This window comes from Phaethon aethereus (assembly GCF_964289735.1).
Source record: "Phaethon aethereus genome assembly, chromosome: 2".
NCBI lineage: Eukaryota > Metazoa > Chordata > Aves > Phaethontiformes > Phaethontidae > Phaethon > Phaethon aethereus.
The window spans coordinates 143,704,221-143,728,707 of NC_138582.1; the positions used below are offsets into that span (position 1 = coordinate 143,704,221).

The 24,487-nt window shown below is 39.4% G+C and overlaps 1 protein-coding gene across 1 annotated transcript in view; it reads left to right on the forward strand.

The window, feature by feature from the left end:
- The window catches only part of SLC25A13 (solute carrier family 25 member 13), a gene marked incomplete at both ends in the record, with an annotated part of 189,792 nt that overhangs the window by 125,197 nt on the left and 40,108 nt on the right, over window positions 1–24,487 (forward strand). The window contains 5 exons of the mRNA XM_081996506.1: window positions 13,938–14,077; window positions 20,654–20,800; window positions 22,357–22,495; window positions 23,321–23,414; window positions 23,592–23,676. Coding sequence (XP_081852632.1) covers window positions 13,938–14,077; window positions 20,654–20,800; window positions 22,357–22,495; window positions 23,321–23,414; window positions 23,592–23,676 — 605 coding nt within the window. The remainder of the gene's footprint in view (window positions 1–13,937; window positions 14,078–20,653; window positions 20,801–22,356; window positions 22,496–23,320; window positions 23,415–23,591; window positions 23,677–24,487) is intronic.

Below are 24,487 nucleotides of genomic sequence, written 5' to 3' on the forward strand. Positions count from 1 at the left end.
TGAAATGGCCACTAGTAAATTAGTGGCCACTGGCCAACTGAGACTACACCTGGCCATTGCATCATGTCGTAGATTTATCTGCTGCTGAAGTGTCAAAGCTTTGACAGTTTGCAAGGAGTTAAAGCTCTCAGCAGGAAAGTGGGAGGAAGTTTAGCTGGCTTTTAAATTCGAGGCAAAGAGCAAACCATTGCTTCTTACTGTTGAGTGTTGACAGGCACATAAAAGCTGATAATGTAAGTCCAGGGGTTTAAGAGACTTAGTAGAGTTGCTTTTTTGTCGTATGACTGTATTTTAATGCCTCATTAAAGAAGCAGAACCCTTTGAAATTCTTTACTAGATGGCATTTAAAAAAAGGCGAGATGGTTGGGTAAAAATGTCAGTGTTTAAAAACTGAGTCGTCTTAACCTCCATCTCTAATTTTGGATGGATAAATGAAATTATGAGAGCTAACAGTTCTGAGCTGTGAATAATGCTGTGGTTATATCCAGGAACTGGAACTTTCCTTTTCTTATACTGGTTCTCACAGCCCTAGTGAAGGATGAAATAAGTGTTGTCCATGTTGGTTTTGCTCACAGAGAAAGGAAAGGCACAAAAAGAGATGTGATTGCCCAAATCTCTGCTGCCAACTGGTGTTGAACCTGGCTTTGAAAATTTTAATCCTGATTTGTTTAGAATCAGTAGTAGAATATCCCAACAGACAGAAATTCTTGCTCTCATACTTAATGAAATCTAGTTGTGGTATGGTGTGTGTTTTTCTGGTTTTGAGGTTGTTTTTTTTAAAGGTCCTCTAGTTCAACCTGAAGCTGTTTCAAAATGGATGCTATGCTGTGCTGTGCTGCTTTGAGAAATATGAGTATGTTGTAAAACAAGTCAGTCCTTTAATTTAAAAAAATTAAAAAGCAAAACAAAACCCCCAAACCCAGCAAAAACGCAAAGGGAATGGGGAACCCAAACCCCAAATTATTGCTTGTTTAGCCTAACAGCTGCAGAATCGAGCTATGTATTCTGCTTTTGTCTCAAAACAAAATATAATTTGCATGTAGACAGCAGCTATTGTGGGTCTCTGCTTCTGTTATTATTTATATCAGTACAGTTCTTAGATAAACACATTAATTAAGGATACATCTTACTAAGCACTCCTGCTTGCTTATCTGATACTTGAATTGCCTGAATACTTGTTTATAAATTTTCTAAAAGCAAATAGCTCTTAGCAGAGGTTTAAATAGCTATAGAGCTATTGTGATGAGCTTCAGAGTTTTTCCTGTTATGATACGCTCTGATACTTTTTAAATATGCAAAGGATTATTACAGGAATCTCACAATTGCTTTCCTGACCAAAGGATTAGGTTGGTTCAGACTTTGTGAGCTAGCTCTTGCTTTTGTTACAGAGGATTATTTATTTTGTGCTTTGCCCTGTAATTCCTTGGTATGACTTTGCTCTTCTTATGGGATCTGTAATGCTTTTTTTTTTTTTTCTTGCACAACACGTAGCTTAGTGATGCCCAGCCTGGTACACTCAATACCATGTAAAGCAAGGAAAAGCTAAATCTGAACTACCAAAATGAATTGCTGAGGCTGTAAGTTTTGATCACTTGATAAATTGCAATATTCAGTATTTCTCAGTGAAATTTCCATTGCTGGTTCAAACTGACTAGAAACCATTTGTAGCTAGTGATGTGTTAGCTTACACCTACACAGTGAAACATTTGTTGGTTTATAGATGACAGTTGCTTAGATGTGATGATCCTAATGGCAAACATTACAGGTGCAAAATTTGTTTAGTCTCTGATATTTTTTGTTGTTTTTACTGGATTTTGCATGAATAATAGCCAGTTTTAATTAAAAGAGGATGTAAGGTAGGCTTGTTAGTACATTTATTTTCTTCAAAACAATTTTTGAAATGTTCTTGATACTATTTTTGGAGAAAAATAGACATTTCTAGACATATGTCAATTTGGCAAATTTTTCTTATTTTGTTTTTTCTTTTAACTAAAATGTTATGTAACCAGGCAGACTTTCATGAAGGCATCTTAAGTAAAACAAAGCCTGTCTAGTCACAAAGTAAATCTGTCATTTTACATATTAGGAGAAGCTCCACCCTTTCACACAGTTGTGTTTCATTTGGTCTAGAAAGTACAATTGAGTTTCTAAGTCATCCAGAAGTGAAATTTGGTGTTTTGGTTTGTTCTTTGTTGTTGGTTTTGGTTTGTTGTTTTTTTTTTTTAAATCAAAGTTGCCTGCTGACAAACATCAGGCTGAAGGCTGGGCATATCTCTTGTTCATTGCCAAAACACAAGGAATGATCATAGAATCATCAAACAGTTTAGATTGGAAGGTACATTGGCAGCCATTTGGTTCAAACCCTTACAGGGCCATCAAAACCAGGTTGCTCTGGGGGCAACATCCAATCAAGGTTTTAGATATCTCTGAGGATGGAGACTCTGCAGCATCTATGAGCAAGCATCTTCCAGTGTTCAACCACTGTTACAGTGAAAAATAATTTCCTGATGCCTAGTCAGGATTGCCCATGCTCAGGCTTGAATCCATTGCCTTTTGTCCTTCTACTGTGCATCTCTGTCTTCCCTTCATTCTCCAGTTGGGCACTTGTAGACAGAAATGAGGTCCTCCTTTAGCCTGCCCTTCTTCAGGCTGAGAAAACCCCATACCATCAACCTTTCCACGCATGTCATGTGCATCAACCCCTGACTATCTTATATGGAGAAAATAGAAGTGGTATTTTATTTTAGTTAGCCAGGTTATGCTGTTTACCTTGGTGGAAATGATCTTTTTTTATTATTATTATTCAGGGCAAAAGGGGTAAATTTAGGTTTTATGCCCACATGGGGCCTAGTGCTTTCCAAACCTGTGGTCTTTGAGCTCTGACAGTTTGTTGCTCACTTCTGAGGAGGCCAGCAAAGGTAATAAGGAAATGTAATGCTGTTGCTGGTAAACTGAAATTATGAATATCCACAGCTCAAGTAGAAATATTTTTAAGGGATTGGATCACGGAAAAGTTTTGACAATCTTTTCTGTAAGCCAATTATGTAATATTCCGTGTATAAATTCATCTTATTTCCCCTTACATCCAAGGAGGACAGAAGAAGCAGCCAAGCTTGGATCCAGAGACTTAACTGCAGAGAGTGATGGTACTCTTGGAAGGAACGTGCTTTTTTGGGGATATTTGCAATGTTTAAGAGAGGTAGCAGAAGCACTCAGGTGTCTCAGTCAAAAGTCATGGCCAAGCTGAACTGGACAGTGCATAGATATGTCATGAGGAAATCAATTCATAACTTTTAGAAGTGACAAGAGCACAAAAAACCAGAGCAAGGGGAAGGTAAGGGGATAAAACAGTGAGAACATTTTCAGCAGAGTGGTGAAACTTGAAGCTTATCATGGATCTTTTGATTGGGAAATGTGCCTAGTCAACCAATTAATTTTATGAGGGGAGCCCAACAGCCATTGTAAGCTTTTGCTTTTCATTGATGTGCTCCAGATGTTAAGATGTTACCTGGAGGTGAAAAACCATGGGGAAGGCATCCATTTTTTGATACATGTAGAACTTTATGTCACTTCTTTAAATGATCAGTTTGTATTACAAAAAGAAACAACCTGATTTTTGGAACTTTTTAAATTACTTATGAGCAGTGTTTTCTGAGCAACTGAATGCAGATGCACACCAATATCAGACTGGCATGGATGTGTTGTATAGTATCTTGTCAGAGATCAGAAGAACTGTTCAGGAGCTGTTTCAGTTCAGTGGGTCAAAAATCTACTTTTTATGAAAGGCTAACTGTAGATTTGCACGATTGACTATAATGGATACAATTTTAAGAGATAGAGGTAACAGAGAACACTTCCAGTTGGTGGGATGATGCAAGAATGCAACATGCTCAGATGGATAAAATATTGTGCTTTCTGCTGATACTTCATGCTACTTAAAAAGAAAAAAAATAGGTGTGGAAAAGGTGGTAAAAAGCCAATTTGAGAGTAAATTTCAACTATATGAGGTCACTCTTTGCTTAACTATAAGCTGAGGGTTAACCATCTTTCATACAGCTGTATATCCTGTTGGAAAAAAAAGCCCAACAGGATTACTAGGCAGCATTTGGGTAGGAACCAGAAGCTTCCACACCAGAAAATGTTTAAAACTGTGGCAGCAGCAGTATACCACTTTAAGCTTGATTTTTTAATTTTAAATTTTTTCCCACCCCCTTTTCAAATTGTCCTGGAATTACGGATTATAAGATAAAAACTTCAGCAGGCCCTGAGAGCTAGGGAAGTGTTTTGTTGTTACAAATTTTTATATGAAATTTCAGATAGCAAAATACACATACTTTTGCAGTATGTGTAATTTAGTTTTCTAAATTGAAAAATCTGCCGTTACCTAGCAGTTAATGACTATTTTTTCCCAACATTTGGAATGCAGGACCTGATTTGATAAGCTGATAAAAGAAAACAAAACTGAGAACATGTTGGAAGTGCTGAAAGTGAAAATTACAGTTTAGGTAGGTTTGGGGGTAGATAGTTAGACATTTTAATTGAACTAAAATAGTTTTATACTAATACAGTACTGTTGTGGGAGTACATTTTGTGGTGCATTTGAAATTGAAGTATTTAAGTGAGGGAGAATGTATGTTAATGCTTTGCAAGAAAGTGATTTTTTTTAATACCATCTATCTAACATCTAACCAAATAGCTGTTAAAGAAATAGAGCTCTCAAGTCTGTATTGGAGAGTAAAGTGTGAAGTTTAGGATAATTTCTTCAAGCCAGGAGTTTGCTTTTATCACTTTGGTTGCTATATTAAACTGCTGTAGGAAACAGTCATGTGAATTCTGAAGGAAATTTGTATTCCTGGACAACTACAGCGAAATCAGCCTCTGCCAGTGTAAAAAAGGTGTTGAGTCAGTCTGGATTCTGAAAGTCCTGTGTTTTTAACAGCTCCATGATGGGGATAACTGAAATGAGTCCAGATGATGGACTTTCACTTACCCACATGGAAACGGGGGCATTGAATTTGATTTGACAGCTTTGGTTACACACAAGCAATGCTTGCTTATGTAAAGCAGCGGAAACCCCTGCTTGTCCATTACAGTTCAGCTTTAGTCCATAGCTGGACTAGCTCAACATAGTTAAATTGGTTAAAATTACCATTTTTATTAGTTGAGTTTAATTTTGTCTGTGGGAATTTTCTCTGAATTTGAAGTAGCTAGTCCTACAAAAAAATAAGCTACCACTTACACATGCATGCACACACACAAAATTATCAAAAGAAGTGAATTCTATGGTTTTTTAGGTGTTCATATGCAAGTGTATATGTGCAGCCTCATTTTTCAGGTGTGGGTGAAACTGATCTTGGTCTAAATTGAGTGCACTAATGGAGAGTTTTGCACTCTTTCAAATGAATTTGTTTTAAACCAGTAGCAGTACCACATGATAGAGTGCAGATAAATTGCACTGACCTGAGCTGCTCTTTTTTCAAACCCACCCCCCCACACCCTTCTTGACTTGTGTAACACAATCCCATTATCTTCAATTTATGTGCTCTGTTTCTACTGTGCCATCTTCAGTTTGAGTGTTCTACCAGGTACCTTCCTTAAGAAGGAAGGAACCTAATTTAATTTTTTTTTTTTTTAAATTAAGAACTGCAGAATAGGTTGTGGTCCATGTTTTGCAAGGAATTAAGACGCAGTAGAAATACAGTCTTAGTGTGTTATTTCAGGGCTTTTAACCTGTGAAAGAAGGTGGCTGTGAATTTCAGGGCTTTTAACCTATGGAAGAGGGTGGCTGTGACAGCCCTTCCTGCTCTTATTGCTTTGTTGAGGGAAGTTGAAAGGCTGGGTATCTTTCCTTTGCAATCCTTAGTAATCAAGCTATTCCAATGTGTTATTTAATTTACAGCATGACCACTATAAAACTATTTCACTGTATTTCCTTGACAAAGCATCAAGGAGATCAAGAAGGTGATTGTAGCGTTTTGAGAGTGCGGTTCTTCTTCTAGGTGAATGGGGATAAATGGACGACCCAGCCAAGTACTTGGATTATCCATCATTCCACATCTGAGCTGATCAGATGTGATGTGGACATACGTTTTCCAAAATAAAAAGTCATCATTATAGAACAGTCCTAGTGCCAGACCATAGAAGGATGGAAATAAACTCTTATCTAGCTGTGTATTCGAAGTTCACAACGGTAAATAAAAACCAAACCAAGACAAAAACCCGGACCAAAAAAAAGCCAACCCAAACCTTGGATAAACCAGAACAATTCCAGTAAAACAAGGTAATACAAAATGTTATTACCTGAGCATTTTTGACGTGTATGTATGCAAGTCCCTGTCCATGTGCTTTTGCACAAAAAAGTGTGTCCAGGAGTGTTTCTTCTGTGTCCAGGAGCAGCAAGGGCTGGTGGCTTTGCCACACAGGTGAGCCTGAAGCTGAATGAGGGTGCCAGGAGGCTGGGGTATGGGCAGAGATGACCCACACTGCCTGAGCAAGGACAGCAGAGCAGGTTGGGTGACAGTGATCAGGGTCAGCCAAGAATCCAGTGAAAGCCAGACAAGTCAGCAGGGATGAGGCCGGTTCAAGGTCAGGCTGGGAGGCCAGGTCAAGGGATTGGGCTCACCAAAGCACATGGGCAGTCACAGGCGTCCCTGTGGGGTGGCTCAGGCAAGGAGGACCAAGGACCTCAGATGATACTTCTCCCAGCTCTTTCTCCATGGTTCTTTGCATGGACTTTGATCCACATGCTCATGGGTTGCACATGTGGAAGGGGTTGCAGGACCTGGTGGTGCACTCAGATTCATGAAGATTGTGGAAAAATGTAGGGTTCTTTCAAGCGGTCAATGAGGACCTGTTGCAAAGCTTGTGGAAATCATTCTTTTCTCGTCTTCGCTGAGCTTTAGGTCAAGTTTTGCTGGGCAGTTGGCAAGGTGTTGGGATTTCCTAGTCATGACAGTGAAATAGCTACTCTTACCAATAGTTTAATTTGACCAACTGGACTTCCTTCTTTGGCTTTTCTTCTGTGTATGATTTATTTTAAATTACTGGAAAAAATGCACTTCTTTATTACAGACAGTTAAAGGAAACTGTTTCCAAATGCATTAAGTACTGCATTAAATGCAGAAGTGCTTAACCATTAACAAAACACGATTTTATAAAGGTATCACCTTTTGTCTGAGCAGAATGAAGGGGATTTACATATTCAAGCTTAAAAAAAACTTATCTCTTTATACTAAAATATCTATTCCACACTCTTTGCATTAATTTTGCTTCATTTAATCCAAGTTGTAGCTATAATGCTTGTAAGTTCCTCTTCAGGGTCTTAAGTGTGATAAATATAGAAGCAGTTACTGACAGAAGGGTTTGAAAAGGCTATTGGTGCATGTGGAACTCTTGTTAACTTAGAATAGTTCACATCTTTTCAAATTTGTCTTTTGTTTTCCTCTTTGCAGAAGGTAGCCTGTGTTCTTTACAGAAGTTGCTATTACTGTTATCATCAGGGTAAATCTCATTTTTTAAAAAGGCCGAAGGTTTTGGTGCAGATTTTCTATACCATGCACAAATTGCTTAAATGCATAAAGATATAACATACAACATATAAAAAATTTATATAGCATACAATTTAAATAAAATAAAGCCAATTGCGACAGCTTTTCTGCAGAAACATTGCAGCTATTTTGTAAGGGGAATGGGATTTCTGTAGATGATCATGAAATTTTTTCTAGCTGTGTGTTGAGATAGTATTAACTTCACTGGACTGAACGATGACGCTGCATGAAACATTTAGGCAAATAAATAGTTTGATGTAAAAAGGAGAATCTCCATCCCCTACTGGATATGGGGGGGAACATTTTCACCAAGGATGAGGAAAAGGCTGAGGTACTTAATGCCTTCTTTGCCTCAATCTTTAATAGCCAGACCAGGTATGCTCAGGGTATGCAGCTCCCTGAGCTGGAAAACATGAATGGAGAGCAGAATAAACTCCCCATAACCCACCAAGAAACAGTTAAGGACCCGCTATGTCACCTGGATACCCACAAGTCTATGGGGCCTGATGGGATCCACCCAAGAGTACTCAGAGAGCTGGCGGAAGAGCTTGCCGAGTCACTCTCCTTCATTTATCAGTAGTCCTGATTAACAGGGGAGGTCCCAGAAGACTGGACGCTTGCCAATGTGACGCCCATCTACAGGAATGGCCGGAAGGAGGATCCTGGGAACTACAGGCCTGTCAGCCTGACCTCCATGCCAGGGAAGATTATGGAGCGGTTCATCTTGAAGGTGCTCACAGGGCATGTGCAGGACAACCAAGGGATCAGACCCAGCCAGCATGGGCTCATGAAAGGCAGGTCCTGCTTGACCAACCTGATCTCCTTCTATGACCAGGTGACCCGCCTAGTGGATGAGGGAAAGGCTGTGGATGTTGTCTACCTGGACTTTAGTAAAGCCTTTGACAGCGTCTCCCACAGCACTCTCCTAGAGAGACTGGCGGCTTGTGGCTTAGACGAATGTACTCTTCACTGGGTAAAGAACTGTCTGGACGACCAAGCTCAGAGACTCATGGTGAATGGTGTTAAATCCAGTTGGCGACCGGTTACAAGCGGTGTTCCCCAGGGCTTGGTTTTGGGGCCGATCTTGTTCGATATCGTTATCAATGATCTGGATGAAGGGATCCAGTGCTCCCTCAATAAGTTTGCAGATGACACCAAGTTGGGTGGGAGTGTTGATCTGCTGGAGGGTAGGAGGGCTCTGCAGAGAGATCTGGACAGGCTGGATCGATGGGCAGAGGTCAACTGTATGAGGTTTAATAAGGCCAAGTGCAGGGTCCTGCACTTGGGTCACAACAACCCCATGCAACGCTACAGGCTTGGGGAGGAGTGGCTGGAGAGCTGCCTGACGGAAAGGGACCTGGGGGTGCTGGTTGACACCAAAGTAAGTAAATAAAGTATTTCAAAGTAAGCATTGGAACAGGCTGCCCATGGAGGTGGTGGAGTCACCGTCACTGGAAGTATTCAAAAAACATGTTGATGTGGTACTTCAGGATATGGTTTAGTGGGCATGGTGGTGTTGGTTTGGTGGTTGGACTTGTGGATCTTAAAGGTCTTTTCTAACCTTAATGACTCTGTAATTCTGTAATTTCAGATTTAATACATCAGCAATTTATGTGCTGTAGCCTGTAAAGATTTTAGTAGCTTGTTGTGTCAAGTTACCAGATGGCAATTAATTATCCCAATAAACTTGATTAATGCGTAGAAGGAGCTGAAGATTTCTGATTTTTTTTCTGAAATGTAAAATATAATGAGAGAATGACTTTCAGTTTTCTCCTTTCAAATTTCCAAGTAGGTAATTTTCACTTGGAGAATCCAGTGGTCTTTAGTGTGTCATGAGGGTCTGTGGTTATTTGGAAGCACCCTTTATTTCTAGTTATAATTTTTAATCACAGTATGGAAATATGAATGCAATATACTTGTTTGTACAGTAATTATTTAAGCATAAACATCAGTACACTGGAGAGAATAAAATCCCCAGGACCCAAAGGACAAAAAAGCCCCACTGTAAACCAGCAGGCAGTTCACTTGGAGGGAAAATAGAACATATTTTTCGTGTAATGATCAGAAACCAATGACAAAGTATCTATTCTTTAATTAGAGGCAGCGTGGGGAAAACCAATTATTTATTATAAACTTTGCAGATTATTTTAAAATTGAGTTTCAAAGTTTAGTTTTTTTAAAGATTGACACAAATGACAGCATGGATTTCTAAAAACAAATATTTAAAATCTTCTCTTTCAACCTGTTGTTCATTTTGCTTTCCAACAGCTCTGGTTCAAACAATGCAAACACAGAAATGGTTGTATCTTTAGCTGTCTTTAGATCTTGTGCTCTTACAGCTTCAGATAGTGCAGCATTGACATTTTGCCTTTTTAAAACTGAAACATATCAAAAAGTGTTTTCATATGTATTTAAAAGCTTCAGTTTATCAGATATTTTGATTCAGTATTGGTTTAGGATCAAACCATGTTGCCCAGAGAGGTTGTGGAATCTCTATCATTAGAAATACTCAAACCTCAGCCGGACATGGACCTGAGCAACCTGCACTGGTTGGACCTGCTTTGACAAGAGACTGTACCAGATGACATCTAGATGTCCTTTTCATCACAAGTTATTCTGTGACTCTGTGAAACAGATGCCTTTAAAAGAAGGTCTAAACAAACATAATGACTCCTGACTACTGAAGGACATTGCTACTTTTTACTGTGTTTAGTTCAGCAACTTGTGGATAGCCATGGAACTTCAGCTGCAGGTTTAAAGTAGAACTACATTTTAAAATTGTCCATTTTTTATTTTAATACTTGAGTTAGAGGATTAGGAGATGATACTGTTAGAACTGAACAGTAACTTGGAGTGAGTTCTAGTATGTAATTGGATACATTCTGATAGTTAAATCACATGCTAAAACACTTAAGATTTGTTAATGGAGGACAAATGGTCTTTAATACCTGAATTGGGCAATCTGACTACAGTCAAGACTTGAGTCAGTGACATTGTTGTAGATGAATGGGTGATGAGGCTAGCGAGGAAAGAGGAAAAACGCTGTCCACTGAGCATATATAAGAGTTTGTGAACCAAAAATAGTTCCGAAAAGGAAGTACAGGGTAAAAAGGCAGTGGCAAACAGGATAGCATGTCTCATGCCATCAAAGAATTGGTAGAAGAACAGTAGGCAGTCTTCTAGTCAGCTACCTGCACTGTATAATCCAACATGCACTCTGTCAGAAAAGCAGCTGGTATTAGTTGCCAAGACATAGTGACATCAATATATACAGTATGATTTCGAAAAGATCAAGGTAGTGTAGGGAGTTCTCTTACTATTGTACTAAACGCCTACACTAATGCAGTAGCCTGTGTTTTCCAAGTCATAGCAAAAATTGTGTGCATCTCCTGCTTGGACTGCTCGTAAGGATATTTGTACTTGTATGAATTTCTGAGGCATGCATGTAGCCTTTAATCTCTAAAATAGACAAGGGAATGCAAATGCCCTGGATATACACCCTTGCTATATTCCTGGTTGGCTTGATGAGGTTTTAAGGTCCATTGCTGTGAGTTCCTTTGCCATTTGTAATGCCAATAATTAAACATTGTATTTAGTCTGAAATTACCATTCTTTTCACTTCTTGATACTTGATTTTCTTGAGCTGGAATTTTTCTTTTGGGCCACAACTAAAGAGGGTTTGCAAGGCACAGAGCTGGGGGAGCAGGATACATTGTTTCTTCAAGATAGCCAATGTATGATTACTAATTAAAATCAAATTACAGTGGTGTAATCAGAGGACACTCTGTAACTTTCGTACGATAACAAGTTGAAGTAAAGATTGTGGGGAGCCTGGCCCCCAAAAAAGGAATTTGAGACTGCTTTTGTACTAGCTAAGATTTTCCTATTTCTTACCTTGTATCAAGCAAGAAAGCACCTTTTTTCTCTGACAAAGACAAATCTGCAGTCCGACCAAACATAACTTTTAGTAAACAGTGACTTGTTCCTAACCTCATCCAAACAATATCAGTGTCTTGCTCTGGGGAAATTCAGGAGATGGGATGGGAGAGAAAGAGGAAGCAGATGAGCATCTGATTTCTGTGCAAAAGGCAGGTATCAGAGCTGTTCTGGGAATGGGATATCTTCATTCCTCTGGAAAAGCAGGGTGGTCGCTACCAGGAAGAGACAACCTTCATTTCCTCTTGTTTGCAGACAATACAGTCTGATTTCCTCATGCTGGTTCCCTTCTTTGAGGGGTGGGGAAGGAAGTCTGGCAGAAAGCTGTAACTTTATAGGGGTGATCTCCAGTGACATGTGGCAAGGTGTCTCAAGCTGTGTTGGTAGGAAGCATCCTAAATAAAAGACCTTCAGTAGAGGGACAGGACTTCACCCTGAACTCATCAGCTTTCCCTCCGGTTGCCCTGAGAGCAGAATTTTGCTCCTGGAGAATGCTGGTGGACAAGATCCAAGTTGTCTGTGATGGAGCTTGAAGACATGAATGAACAATACTGTCTTGGGGGCGCTGTCTGACATGGCTTGGAGACAATTCTCATAGGACTTGAAGTTCTGAATTTTAAGAATTTGAGGTTAACTGGGGTCAGTCTTTCTGTTCGCAAGTTAAATCCAACTTGCTCTTTCACCAATGTTTCCCTGGGATCAGTGGGTGGTGTGTTTTTAAAGATGAAACTACTGACCGTGTTAGGGGATGGTAAGAACTTCACAGTATCATCTGTGCTGTCTTCATGAATCACAGAATATGAACACCCCCCATGCTTTAGAGCAAGCTGTCCTTGTGGGTAACACCAACTGCAGTGCTTTTGGGTCTGTGCGGCGGGACACCAGTCCCTTTAACCTCCTTGGGACCATTTTTTTCTTATGTCTTTATCCTTCATTCACTTGGGCACTTCCTGACATCTTCCTGGCTATCGGCCATCCCACTCTGCTCTCACTTTTTCCTGCTTCCTTGCCTGAAAGTGGGAATTTCGCCCTCTCTGGGTTTTCCCAGGTCAGCAGGGCCACTGTGCCTGGCTGGCATGTGTTGAACCAGAAGCCAGAACTGAACCTGAGCAGGAGATGGGACGTCACGGCTCCAAGGAGTCAGCTCCCACCTTTGCTTGTGGCGCTGGCGTGAGCTGGAAGGCGGCTCCCAGGCTTGCCTGGTAGGCAGAGGCTGGCTCCAGTGAGGTGGCTCCCAGCTTGTTCTGCACACAGGCAGGCACAACGCTATGCTCATTTCCTCGCCTCCAGGCACCAGCCACGCTTGGGAACTGGCTTCCAGGAGCTCTGGGTTTGGGCTTCTGGTCTTTCTTCCACAAAGTGTGAAGGGAGCAGGAGACCAGCTCCTGGCCTCCTGTGGGTAGGGAGTGTCTCCTGGGAACCAGCTCTCCATGCCTGCAGGAACTAGGAGGAGACAAGAACTGGCTCTTGGCTGGCATTGCTGGAGGAGTCGTACAGCAATTAGGAAGGTATATAGCAGTTGGGAACCTCTGGCCTTGAGCTTGTCTTCAGAAGCTGTCTTCGCCCTGTGTTTTTGACTGAGACAGACTATCACGCTGAAGTGGGCGCTGTCATGTGAGACAAGTACTTCCTCAGATCTTGTTGCTGTTTCCATTAGCTAAAATATGTACAGTCCAGTTCCAACAATGTATGGTCCTTATTGGTGTGTTTCAAATAGTTGTTTCTGCACCAAAAAGTCTGCCAAGCCCATAATAAACCAGTGCCAAGTTTCGACTACTAAACTGTGAATCTTGCATTTACTTGTGATCAGACTTGTGGCTCTGCCTGCCTCGTTGTAGCAGACGTCTAGGGTTAAAGTCTGCTTAGTGCTGAAGGTGGTGTAAGTTTGTGTTCCTGCCTGCCACGTCCTCCCATCCCCTGCCCTGTGTGTCACTGCTCCTGTACAGTAACTGCAGAAAAGTGGATCTTGAAATACTGGTATTTTTGTAGTTATTTGTTTAAATGTGGAGGACTCTGGGAATAATACAAAAGCCTGAATTGTAGTGACACAAAAATTTCATTCTTAGCAGCTTGAAAAGATTATGTTGAAAATTGGTTAGCTTTAGTCATCTTTTTGTAAATCGTCTTTTAATTTTAATCTTTTCTTGCTTAACTTTGAAATTTGAAATATCTAGTTGAGTCTCATCAAATGCCATGAGTATAAAACTTCACAAATAAAAAGATTATTCAGAAACTGTATTTATGAGGGTGTTCAAAACTTTATTATGATTTTCGTAAACAAAAAAATAAGGCTTGCTAATGTTACTAATGTTAATATGTTACTAATTTACATGAATAGTATTGGTTTCCCATTAGAAAATATCATATTTGCTTTGCTTGTTTAAATATGTGCTTGTCTCTATTGTTGTCTTATTTTAGTCTATTAATAAATGAATATTTTTCTTTTCTTCCCAGAGGACGCTAAGCAAGTTTTTGGCCAGACCACGATTCATCAGCACATTCCGTTTAACTGGAATTCAGAGTTCGTACAGCTGCATTTTGGAAAGGATAGAAAAAGACACTTAACATATGCGGAGTTCACCCAGTTTTTACTGGTGGGTCTAAACCAATACTGTTTGTCAAGAGTAATAAGAAGGATGCAAGAATCAAAGTATTTGCAAACTTGCCAAATAGCATGCTGGTAGGAAAGTTGAATGATAGACCAAGTGTAGGCTTTTACAGTCAGAGTGCTGAACTTTAATAGTGTGTTGATAAGTAGGATATGATTATGGTAAAATTCAAGCTAAAAAAAAAGCTGGGTTTTTTTTATTTTCTTTTGATTTTGGCACCTGTGTGCAGAAAATGATCTTATCTACACTGTTGTGTAGACAGAGACATGAAATTAAAAACCTAGACCTCAAAGTCTGAACATCTCATGTATATTTAAATACATGAGTCAAAGAATGTTAAATAACAGTATTGAACCTTTTGGACCCAGTTGCCAGACTGGTATTAAGAAGTACTTCCATCTGTAAATAGCATGTTTATCTGAGTATCTCAGATAGGGAAATGCTTTGGTATATAGAGAATAAAATACTATCTTTCTTCTGCAAGGAATTCTTGGCTATTCATACTTTGGGGTAGTTGTTACAAAAAGTAAAATATTGTGCTAATAAAAATAAACAGATTACCTGTATTTCAGCGATACTGTTAAAAATAGCCTTCAGTAGGAAAAGTGATCCTTGAAGTGGTGAAACACGTGAGTTTCTTATTTGTATTCCTTCTGAATACTTAATGCCTGTATTAGTATTTACACTAGAGAGTTTTAAAATGGAAATCTGCTTCAAGACTGCGAGGTTTCTTTTTTTCTTGTTTACACAAGTATGTTAGTTCACAGTAGGAGATGGTATCATTTTGATGAGGAATAATTAAGATAATGCTATTGAGACAAATGTTTCAAATTGACTTTGTAGAACAGAGCCTAATTAACTTTGTATGAAGATGACGTCAGGTATCACATGATTAAGTCACATTCCCTTAGGTTTTTTATTGACTATTGTAACTCCTAAGAAGCTAAGATATAGACCAGTTTTGTGACAGTATATGGAACTAGAACCTCTCCTGCATAAAAACCCAAATGTGTTACTTGATTAGGAAAAAATGCCTTTGGCCACATGTTCTGGTGTTCTAGCACCTCCTTCCATACTGCAGAGCATAAGCCCTGGATATGTATCTTGAGTTTGGTGGATGAAAATCCCAGTGTTAAGAGAGTACCAGTCCTGTTTGCCTCATGCATCTGTTTGTTTAGAGATCTGAGGAAAAACCTGAAGAAAAACCCAGAATGAAAAAGAACCTTTTTTTTCCAAAAAAAGAGGTGTGGGGAAGCAGCGAGGGAGGTTGGAGCCACAAGCCTAAAAGAGCCTGTAACCTCATGGCTCGGTATTTGGAAGATTTGAGTTTGTTCTTTGTGTCATTGGGTTCTTCCGTGTTTTTTCTTCGAATTAGGAAAAGCAAGAGCTGAGGCAGGAGTTTTCTAACTTTGGAGATGAGTCCTAACTGCTAGGCTTTCTCATCCTGTGGAGGGATGTTCCTCTTTCCTCATCTAAAAGGACTTTACTTGGATGTGATCATATTCTGGGGAGAATTGTATTTAGTTTTGGTGTGCCTTGCCCCTGCCTCTTTTTTTGGTTTTGTGTTTTTTTTGTTTGTTTGTTTGTTTTTTTAAACCAGCTCTGCTGCAAAAGTGAATCTTAGCTAGTTGCAGTGCAGACTAAAAGGTTGTGTTGGAACACATCAGTTGTCCTCGCGAGCTGGACAGCCCTTTTGGTGATGATCCATATAGGACAAAAAGAGGAAGGAAGAGCATAAACATGGAGAATAATGATGACAATTCTAGGTGTCCTCTAGAGAGGTGAGATTAATTCAGGGAAAGTTCTAAGGCTGCTAATAAAGATAGTCTCAGCATTGGTGCAGGCAGCGAGGACTTTCAAATGAATTAATTTGTCCTAAGTCCTAAGACTGCTGAAGTTCTCCATTATCAGTACAGTCTGTTAGGATACTAATCACTCACAGTAATTTGGTCCATCTGTTTACCCACTTTCTAGAACTGTAAATCTTTGAAACACCTATGTTTCCTTTCTGACTCTTGCGTTGCAGCTTTGTATTATAGATACTGAAGTTTGGACACAGAAATACTCTCAGCACAAATTGCACAGTTAATATTCACAGGCATAGAAATCTTCCTTTGGGCTGCGTAACCTTTGGTACTCAGCCTTTCCTTCTGACATTCTGCCTGTGCATGAGTCAGTCTCCTTGGTCTGATGTCTAGACCTTGGACCTTAGACAGCAGGAGATCACAGTGGATACCAAATTACCTTTCTGCATTCCTGATGTGTGAATGCTCTTTACATTACACTTAACATGGACCAGATGGTTCTGTAAGGCGCTTCAGGTACTGCTTTATAGGTACAACACAATTTGCAACTTTTAATGAAATAATCCAGCTAGATTCAAATTCGTTCACATTGGGTCCTGTTATGCCACATAGGGTTGTTACATATTCATTATCTGTCGCAGCATTGGAGCTAATCATCACTTCTGGCAAAGCTGAAGGTACATGGAAAATAACAGTGTATTTTATCCATACACAAGATGGATCCCTTCTGGCTTTAAGTAAGAAGAGTTTATATGGGGTTCTGAATATTTACATCCTGACAGCACTTTTTTTGTCTACAGTAACAGAGATGCCCAAAAGTATAGCCTCCAAACTACTTGGCTCTAATATGGTTAACAATCTAGTTGCATCAACCCGGAGCTCGAGGTGTGTTGTTTTACCCCGTTTCTCATTTTGCTAGCTTAAAATTAACTCATATGTCTCTACTACATATCCGTCACATCTATATCTGTTTGGATATGGTTGTGTTCCATCATCACTTAAGTGGCAAGTCTGCTTCATGAAGAGCAACATTTGCCCCTTTCTCAGTATGTAAAATCTATTCTGCAGGATAAATTTTAACTTATGCATATGTGGCCCTGATAAATCCATTTCCACATTGTCTGGGAATTTATTTGTGCCCAGCATATTAGTTGATGAAGTAGTACTGTTTATAATTGAACCCTGGGATCTGCTCCAACGGAAAGGATTGTGCTGTATCTGATGACTTGTAGATCCATTGGGATGGAACCCAAACATAAATTTCTATCTAACTGGAAATTAATGAAGCTTTTAATGAGCTGTAAGTGAAAGCTGAGGTAAAATCTCTAGATAGGAAATAATTTCATGAAAATTCTGGTGCCAGCATGCCTGCCGTGATGTGCAAATTAATTTTTCACAAAGTCTACCTGGGGGAATTTTCGACTTCCAACATCAAGGGAGAAGCTTGTTTTCTAAGTATATCTAAGTTTACAGAAAATCTAGTTGGAGAAGGTTCTCTAGGATGTGTGATTTGTATTGCAAAGCAATGAGGATTGTATTTCTTTAAACCTTAATCCGTCTAGGTAAACAATATTGGACTGAAATAGGTGAAAAAATAAAAAATACTGCAAGTGAGGTAGCATCTGTAAACACTACAACTTCGCTTTGTTGTTTTCCAGTTTATTTTTAAGGTGGTATTTTTAATATTAGCTGCATATACACAGCATAGGTGATGTTACAAACATCTCATAAACATTTCCCTGATAAATTGCTGGTAGCTACTGACCTTCATTTTGAAATGCAGTTAGTTATGCTGTGAGATGTCTCAACTTTCAGGCTTGGAGACTGAGGGAATAGATAGCCTTTCTTTTGACTTAAACACTTTAAAGAGTTTATTACATTGTTATGCAATGTACAGTGATTAGAGAAGTGACATCTGTCTGTTGTTTTTGTAACAGACTTTGTAGATGAAATTTAGTTTTGAGACCCAGTGTGTTACCACATAATGGTCTGCATGTTCTTGTATGCCGTGTCACTGCCATGGTCATGGTTTGAGAACGTCAACGTGGCTGAAGGTCCCTTTGCTTTTTTTCTGCTCAGTGCAACTGGAAAATGCATAGCACAGCTCAAATAACCATAGCCTAAAAAGACCCTACCTTTCTGAGAAGGTGGGATGAGTCTTCTCTATCTATTTGCAGTATGCTTAAACCATTTCATTTCTGAACTAAGGAGGAGGTGCGAATAAGGAGCTTCAGAAGACTGACATTGTCCTATTCAGAGTTTTGTCTCGCTGTTTATCTACAGCTAAGTGGCTCTTTCCCAGCTGAAAAGAACATGGGCAAATGGCATCACCGAGTCCTTGACCATGTGTTTAACCAAGTGGGATAATTCTTCTCTCTAGTTGGGTTCCACATGTACCAAGAAGATTGAAAGGAATCACATAAGCAAGAAGAAGATGGGGTGTTTTGGCTTGTACTTGACTGTAGTACTAACAGCCTGTTTGCAGTTAGCTAGGTGATGACAAGAAGCATGCACTTAACGTATCTTTCTGGAATGTGAGCCAGGCTTTGCTTCTGTGGTTCTCAGCCATGATCCCACTGACCAGTGTACACACCTCCGAACTCACGAACGGGTGTACATAGATGGTACCAGACTGGACTCCTGCAAGTGGTCTCCAGGTTTTTTACTGCATTTTAATGCTGGATTCTTCCAGTACAACATTGCCAGCAGTTTTGGTGGTTAAAACAAATTGAATGAGAGAAGGAGAAGAAAACAACATTCACAGTTGCCCATGTAATACTTCTGCTAAATTCAATTTATTTTTGCTTTGGTGATGCCATTTAATGACAAACATTTTTCTTCATTTTTTCATACGTTTCCACCTGCCAGATGGTGAGTATTTAGGGATACAGGAGTTATTATACCTTACTCCTCTTCAGAGTTCTCTGCCTCCCAAGTAGCTGCCTGCTTCAAGCTGAAGTGGGTTTTTTGTGTTCTTTGCTCCTCCCACCGTAAACCCAAAATTGCTTGCTTCCAAATTTCTGTTGAAATTATAGTCACAATTGGAGTGAAGCAAGAGCTTACATGGCTGCATCCAGCCAGAGCGAATGTTATTGCTGAATTGTAACACCTCCACATAGAGGGCTGTAATGTAAAGGAAACGTGACAGAACTGAAATTGTAACACTTCAAATTATAATCCTCACAAGCATTTCTCATTAAAAGCAGAAATTTCTGAATAACTCCATGAGTGAAACACAGTGTTGAAGCGCTGATCAGTCTTTCTCCGCCCGCCCTGCCCTGCCCCGCGCCCCCCCCCCCCCTTTTTCTTCTTCTGCCTAATATATTAGGAGGTTTTCACCATACTTTTCAGGTTAGGTGTTTAATTAGAAATCAGGACTATAATTGGAGAGGTCTGAGTGGCAGCATGCATTGGTGGCTGCGACGTGAGCTGAACGAGGGGAAGGAGGGATGGTGGCTGTAGGCCTCCTATGCCAGCTGAATTTGCCTTTCGCCCGTCGCTCTATTCCTTTGAATACTGCTGTGGGATAAAGATCAGCTTACAGGAGATCATATTCACCATTAATACATTGTGCTGGTGTTTCTTGACTAGCCTGAGTCTTGGCTTAATATGACTTTTAAGGCGTGTATTTGCAAATATAATGGAAGTAGTAGGATAATGTCATGGTCCATTGTAAGACTTGCTTAGTATTTCTCACATACTTGGCTCTGATTCCATTTTCTGAGTACCTGATTATGAATATGTATTCAGCCTAAGCACTGTGTTTCCAGTAAGTTTTTTTATACACCTTGGAATTTAAAGGGAGGACATGGCAATGATTTGTTTTCTTTCATTCACCGAAGAAATGTAGATTGGGAGGTCTTAACTACATCACCAAAATGTATTTCTGGTTTTGGCAAACCTGTAGAACTAAACAGAAAGTTAATATGTATTATCATGTTCCTATCTGTGCAGGATTACTCCTTTTAAATGAAAAATAAAAAGATAAAAAGGTAGTCTAACAGTAACTTACGAAGAAAGGGTGAAGGTCACAGTAGGAAAAGACACTGTTTTGAGAGATTAAATGCCTTTTTTCTCCACTTTTCTCTCGGGTAAATTTGAATCACAAAATGAGATTATCAGGTGGTTGCATCAGATAATGCTTGTGATTGATCTCTGCCTGTTAGTACTGCTGAAATATTGAAAACTGATCTTTAATCAGTTGTGATACAAGGAGTTCTAAATTAAACTGCTGGTGTCTTTTGTAGACAAATAACTTTATGTTTTAAATGAGGATGCTTTTTGAGGGAAAGCTTTCAAGATTAGTGGGTGTCTGTGTGGAAATCTCTGATGATTGCATTGTCCTCGTTCAAGGAGTAGCAAATGCTTTTACAGAAAGTATTTTGACCTGCTGTGACACATGTAATAAACTGGATAATGCACATCGTGGAACACTTTAATGTTCATGAGTGGGAGATTACCTGCACTGGTGTGTTGTTACGTGCCCTCCATTTCTCAGTTAAATGAATTGCATGACCTAAAGTCCAGACAGCAGAGGAATCATGATGGTTGTCGTACATATTGAGCTCAATGATAGAGTCTGTATATGCCACCGATAGAAAAGGCTGAAAATTATGCATACAATGTCCAGTTAAAATTGAATTACATGTAATCATGTTTTGTTAAGTATGAGATCTCTTGTAGGATTGCATTATATAAAATGTAGCTATTAAGGTGATGATTTTGAACCTAACTTTTTTTTCCCATATGTTTTCAGGAGATACAGTTAGAACATGCAAAACAAGCTTTTGTGCAGAGAGACAATGCTCAGGCCGGAAGAGTCACAGCTATGGACTTCAGGGACATTATGGTCACTATCCGTCCACACATGCTGACACCATTTGTAGAAGAATGTCTAGTAGCTGTGAGTAGTTCTGGTATCCCAACTGGGAAAGGTCTGGGCTACAGACGTGGGATTCCTTTTCTATATACCTTGACTGCTATATGTGGCACATAGTCCAGCTTATAGATGCTTGTTTTTAAGTTTGGCAGTTGTTATCTACACGTATGAAAGTTAACCGTTATTGAAGAATATGTATCCTCGGTGTTGCTGGTCTCCTGAGACTAAGCAGGTATATAGACCTTAGCAATAACCTACAAATGTAGAGTTTGCCTGACTATTTCCAGTCATTCCATCATAGTAGCCTGTGTTAAATATGTCAGGAAGTCCACTTAGGAAGTTGTCCTCAAAGGACTTGCTTTGTAATATCAGTTCTAGGCTCCTGAGTGTAATTTCCAAGCACCTGGAACAATGCAGGAACTGGAACATCACCCAGAGACTTTCATTATATATTACCTGATAGTTGTTAGACTTGAGTGTATGCTTTTTTTCATCTGGAAATGCATAAACCAAATTAAATATTACATTTCTGCAATTTCACTGAAGAAGAAAAAAAAAAGATGCATTCAGTTTTGACTACAGTTTCTAATCTTGGGAACCTGTAGCAGCTCTTTCCAAGTAATCCAAAGTCTGGTCATATCCAGGTTTAAAGAAGTCTGTTCTGCTTTGACTTGCAAGGGAGAATTCCAAGGAGATGCATGAAGTGATGAGAACTGCAAACTCTGGGCAGAATATTGGAAGAAGCAGTGAGCAAAAAAGCATAGCCAGTAGTCTCAAGGACTGACAATGATTTCTGATACTTTCTTCCTTGATTCTTTCCCCAGTCTCATTATTAGCTTTCCTGGTTCATATGCTCTCCCATAAAATATAAGATAAAATTTTTGATTCTTCAAGGTCAATTACATTTTGGCAAGCTTATGCATTGTTTTCAGAAATTTGCTAGATCACCGATCATATACTTTAAATAGGGAAATGATCCAGTAATTTTTCTGTGTGCAGACCCAATACCACTTTAAAATAAAGGTTTAGGCTCAATTCTCATTTGAGAATGAATAACTCTTCGAACCTTATTGTTCCCATTTTGTTTGACTGCTTGATATAAGCCTGAGAGCTTACTGATGGTTTTCCATGACTTGAAATGGCTGTGAATTTAAATGTTTCAGTTGACCTTTTTCAGAATATGTTTTGATTTTGTTGAAATTTTCTGTAGAGTAATATACTTTACATGTAGAAGTAGATTTCCTCATTACTAGAAATAAGCCAACTTATGAAACATTTCCAACTGAAGCAGCACTGAAACTTGAACTTTGTAAATTACTACTGGTTATGTTGTTATAATCCTGCATATGTATTTATTTAGGTTTGTAGGGTGGGGAGAGTTTTACATTCTGGTCATGATTAGTTTCAGTAACATAAGAATCTTTCATAGTTTGCTTTATTTTGCAGTTTTTTTAAAAAAGCAACCCTGTGCTACTGTCGCTCTTGTAAAATAACATTGTTTGAAACCCTTTATTTCAAGATTTTTCTTAATCTTGTAATGGTCTCCTTTCTCTTTTCTTCTTTTACTGTCTCTACTCTAGGCTGCTGGAGGTACCACTTCCCATCAGGTCAGCTTTTCCTATTTTAATGGATTTAATTCTCTCCTTAACAACATGGAGCTCATTAGAAAGATCTACAGTACTCTGGCTGGAAATAGAAAAGATGTGGAAGTCACTAAGGGTTGGTATTGCAGTCTGGAAGTTTCCTTGGGCGTTTGGTTGGGGCGGGTGGAGGGGAAGACTTCATCTGTATGCTTTTAAGTCAAAGGGAGGGGGAGAAAGCCTGCCTCGTTAGCATTCCTTGGTACGCCACTCTGTTTTGTACACTCCTGTCGGAGTCCACCCTCCAGGTTTTTCATTTTGTTTCAATCAGAAAAAGGTCCTAGTAAACTGGCAGTGGGGGCAGGGTGAGGAAAGTATGTAAAGATATTTAGAAGTTTAAAAAACTTCCTAGGACTCCTGCCAAATTGGCAGCCTATTAAAGTGACCTTCAAGGGTAGTTGAAGAATTCCATAAACTTGTATTGGCGGCACAGTAAGCTGATCTACAAGCTTGGAACAAGATGTTATCTGCTATATCTAACCACTTTTATAGAGAATTCCCTGTGCAACGCCAAAGTTTCATTAATGTGGCCTACTGGGACTATGCATGAAAAGCTCCACATCTCTTGACTCCTGGGGTTTTTTTCTGTTTGCTTTTTATTTTATTTTTTTCCCTCTGACCCACAGCTGATTGATACCGTATGTCAAATATCCTAAATCCTGCTGATAGCACTGAGCTTTAAGACCAGAGAGTTGTACTTATTTTGCATGAGGGATATACCATTTAAAACATACATTTCTGTAGTGGCAGGAACACTTTTGTGGTAGGTCACTTCTGTTCCCCTTCTCCATCCCCCACCAGCATCTTCTACTTAAGAGTAAGATATAAAGAAGCTCTGGGGTGCTCTGTGTTACTTGTTCTGGTTTGATTAGTTTTTCTTTTCTGTGTTTTTATTCTGTTGCAGAGGAGTTTGTTCTGGCAGCTCAGAAATTTGGTCAAGTTACACCCATGGAAGTTGACATCTTGTTTCAGTTAGCAGATCTATATGAGCCACGAGGGTAAATAGAGAATTATCTATTCTCTCTTTCCTTTCCTCCTCTGTCCTTCTTGGAAGGAGTTGGCAGTGGTATTGGGGAACAGGAGAGTAGTGTAGTGGTCACGTGCAGGTAACTTCTCGTGATCTGAAGAATCAGATCCCCATCTCAGCAAACGCTAAGCTGAATTAATTTCCTCAGGCGCATGACGTTAGCTGATATTGAAAGAATTGCTCCTCTGGAGGAGGGGACGTTGCCCTACAACCTGGCTGAGGCTCAGAGGCAGGTAAGAACAGAAGCCAGTATGATGCTATTATCTGTTTCCAGTGCCAGGTAAATAGTCAACTTCCTTCTGTGTTGTCATCTAAGTTGCTTTTTTAATGTATTCTGCAGTATCTGTGCAGAAATCTTGTTAGAATTTATTTTTAACCTGTGTCATGTCCTCTCCATCTCTGTGCCCGTTTCTCTTGAACTATTTTGACAGCTTAAATGTAATTTACTTTGGAAGGATAAAATGTATGTGAGTGTCATCCAGCCATTCAGTAAATATTAGGTGTATACCTAATTAAGGTGTTTATGTTTTGTGATTCTGTTGCTCTCTGTTCTTTTTAATGAGGAGAGAAGACTTCCTGCTTCGAATATGGATGGTAAATTCAGCATCTAGCCTATTAAATGGTAGCCCTTGTTCTGAACACAAATGCATGCTCCTAGCTTCAGAGTATTCTCTGCTTTGCCTTATGCTCTGCTGAATATGAAATTAGGAGAGATTATGTTTAGTCTGCCATCGCAATTTCAGTACAAGCATTATATCTCTGCATTTCAAAAAAACTAAAGGATATTGACTTTCGATGGCGTAACAGAAAATGAACTTTTGTTGTGTTTGAGGCAAAAAGAAATGAGCGTTCTTTAAACATCAAACCTGTTAATTTTTTAGCTTTCATATTATTTTAGCGTATCTTATATTTTTATTGACACAAGTTTCTATACAGATAGATTTAAAACTAACCCTCTGTTTCTCTCTGTCTCTATTTTAAGGCAGTCTTAAGTTTGTGTCTTGTGAGACCAAGGGTTTTTTTGTTGGGTTTTTTTTTTTTCCT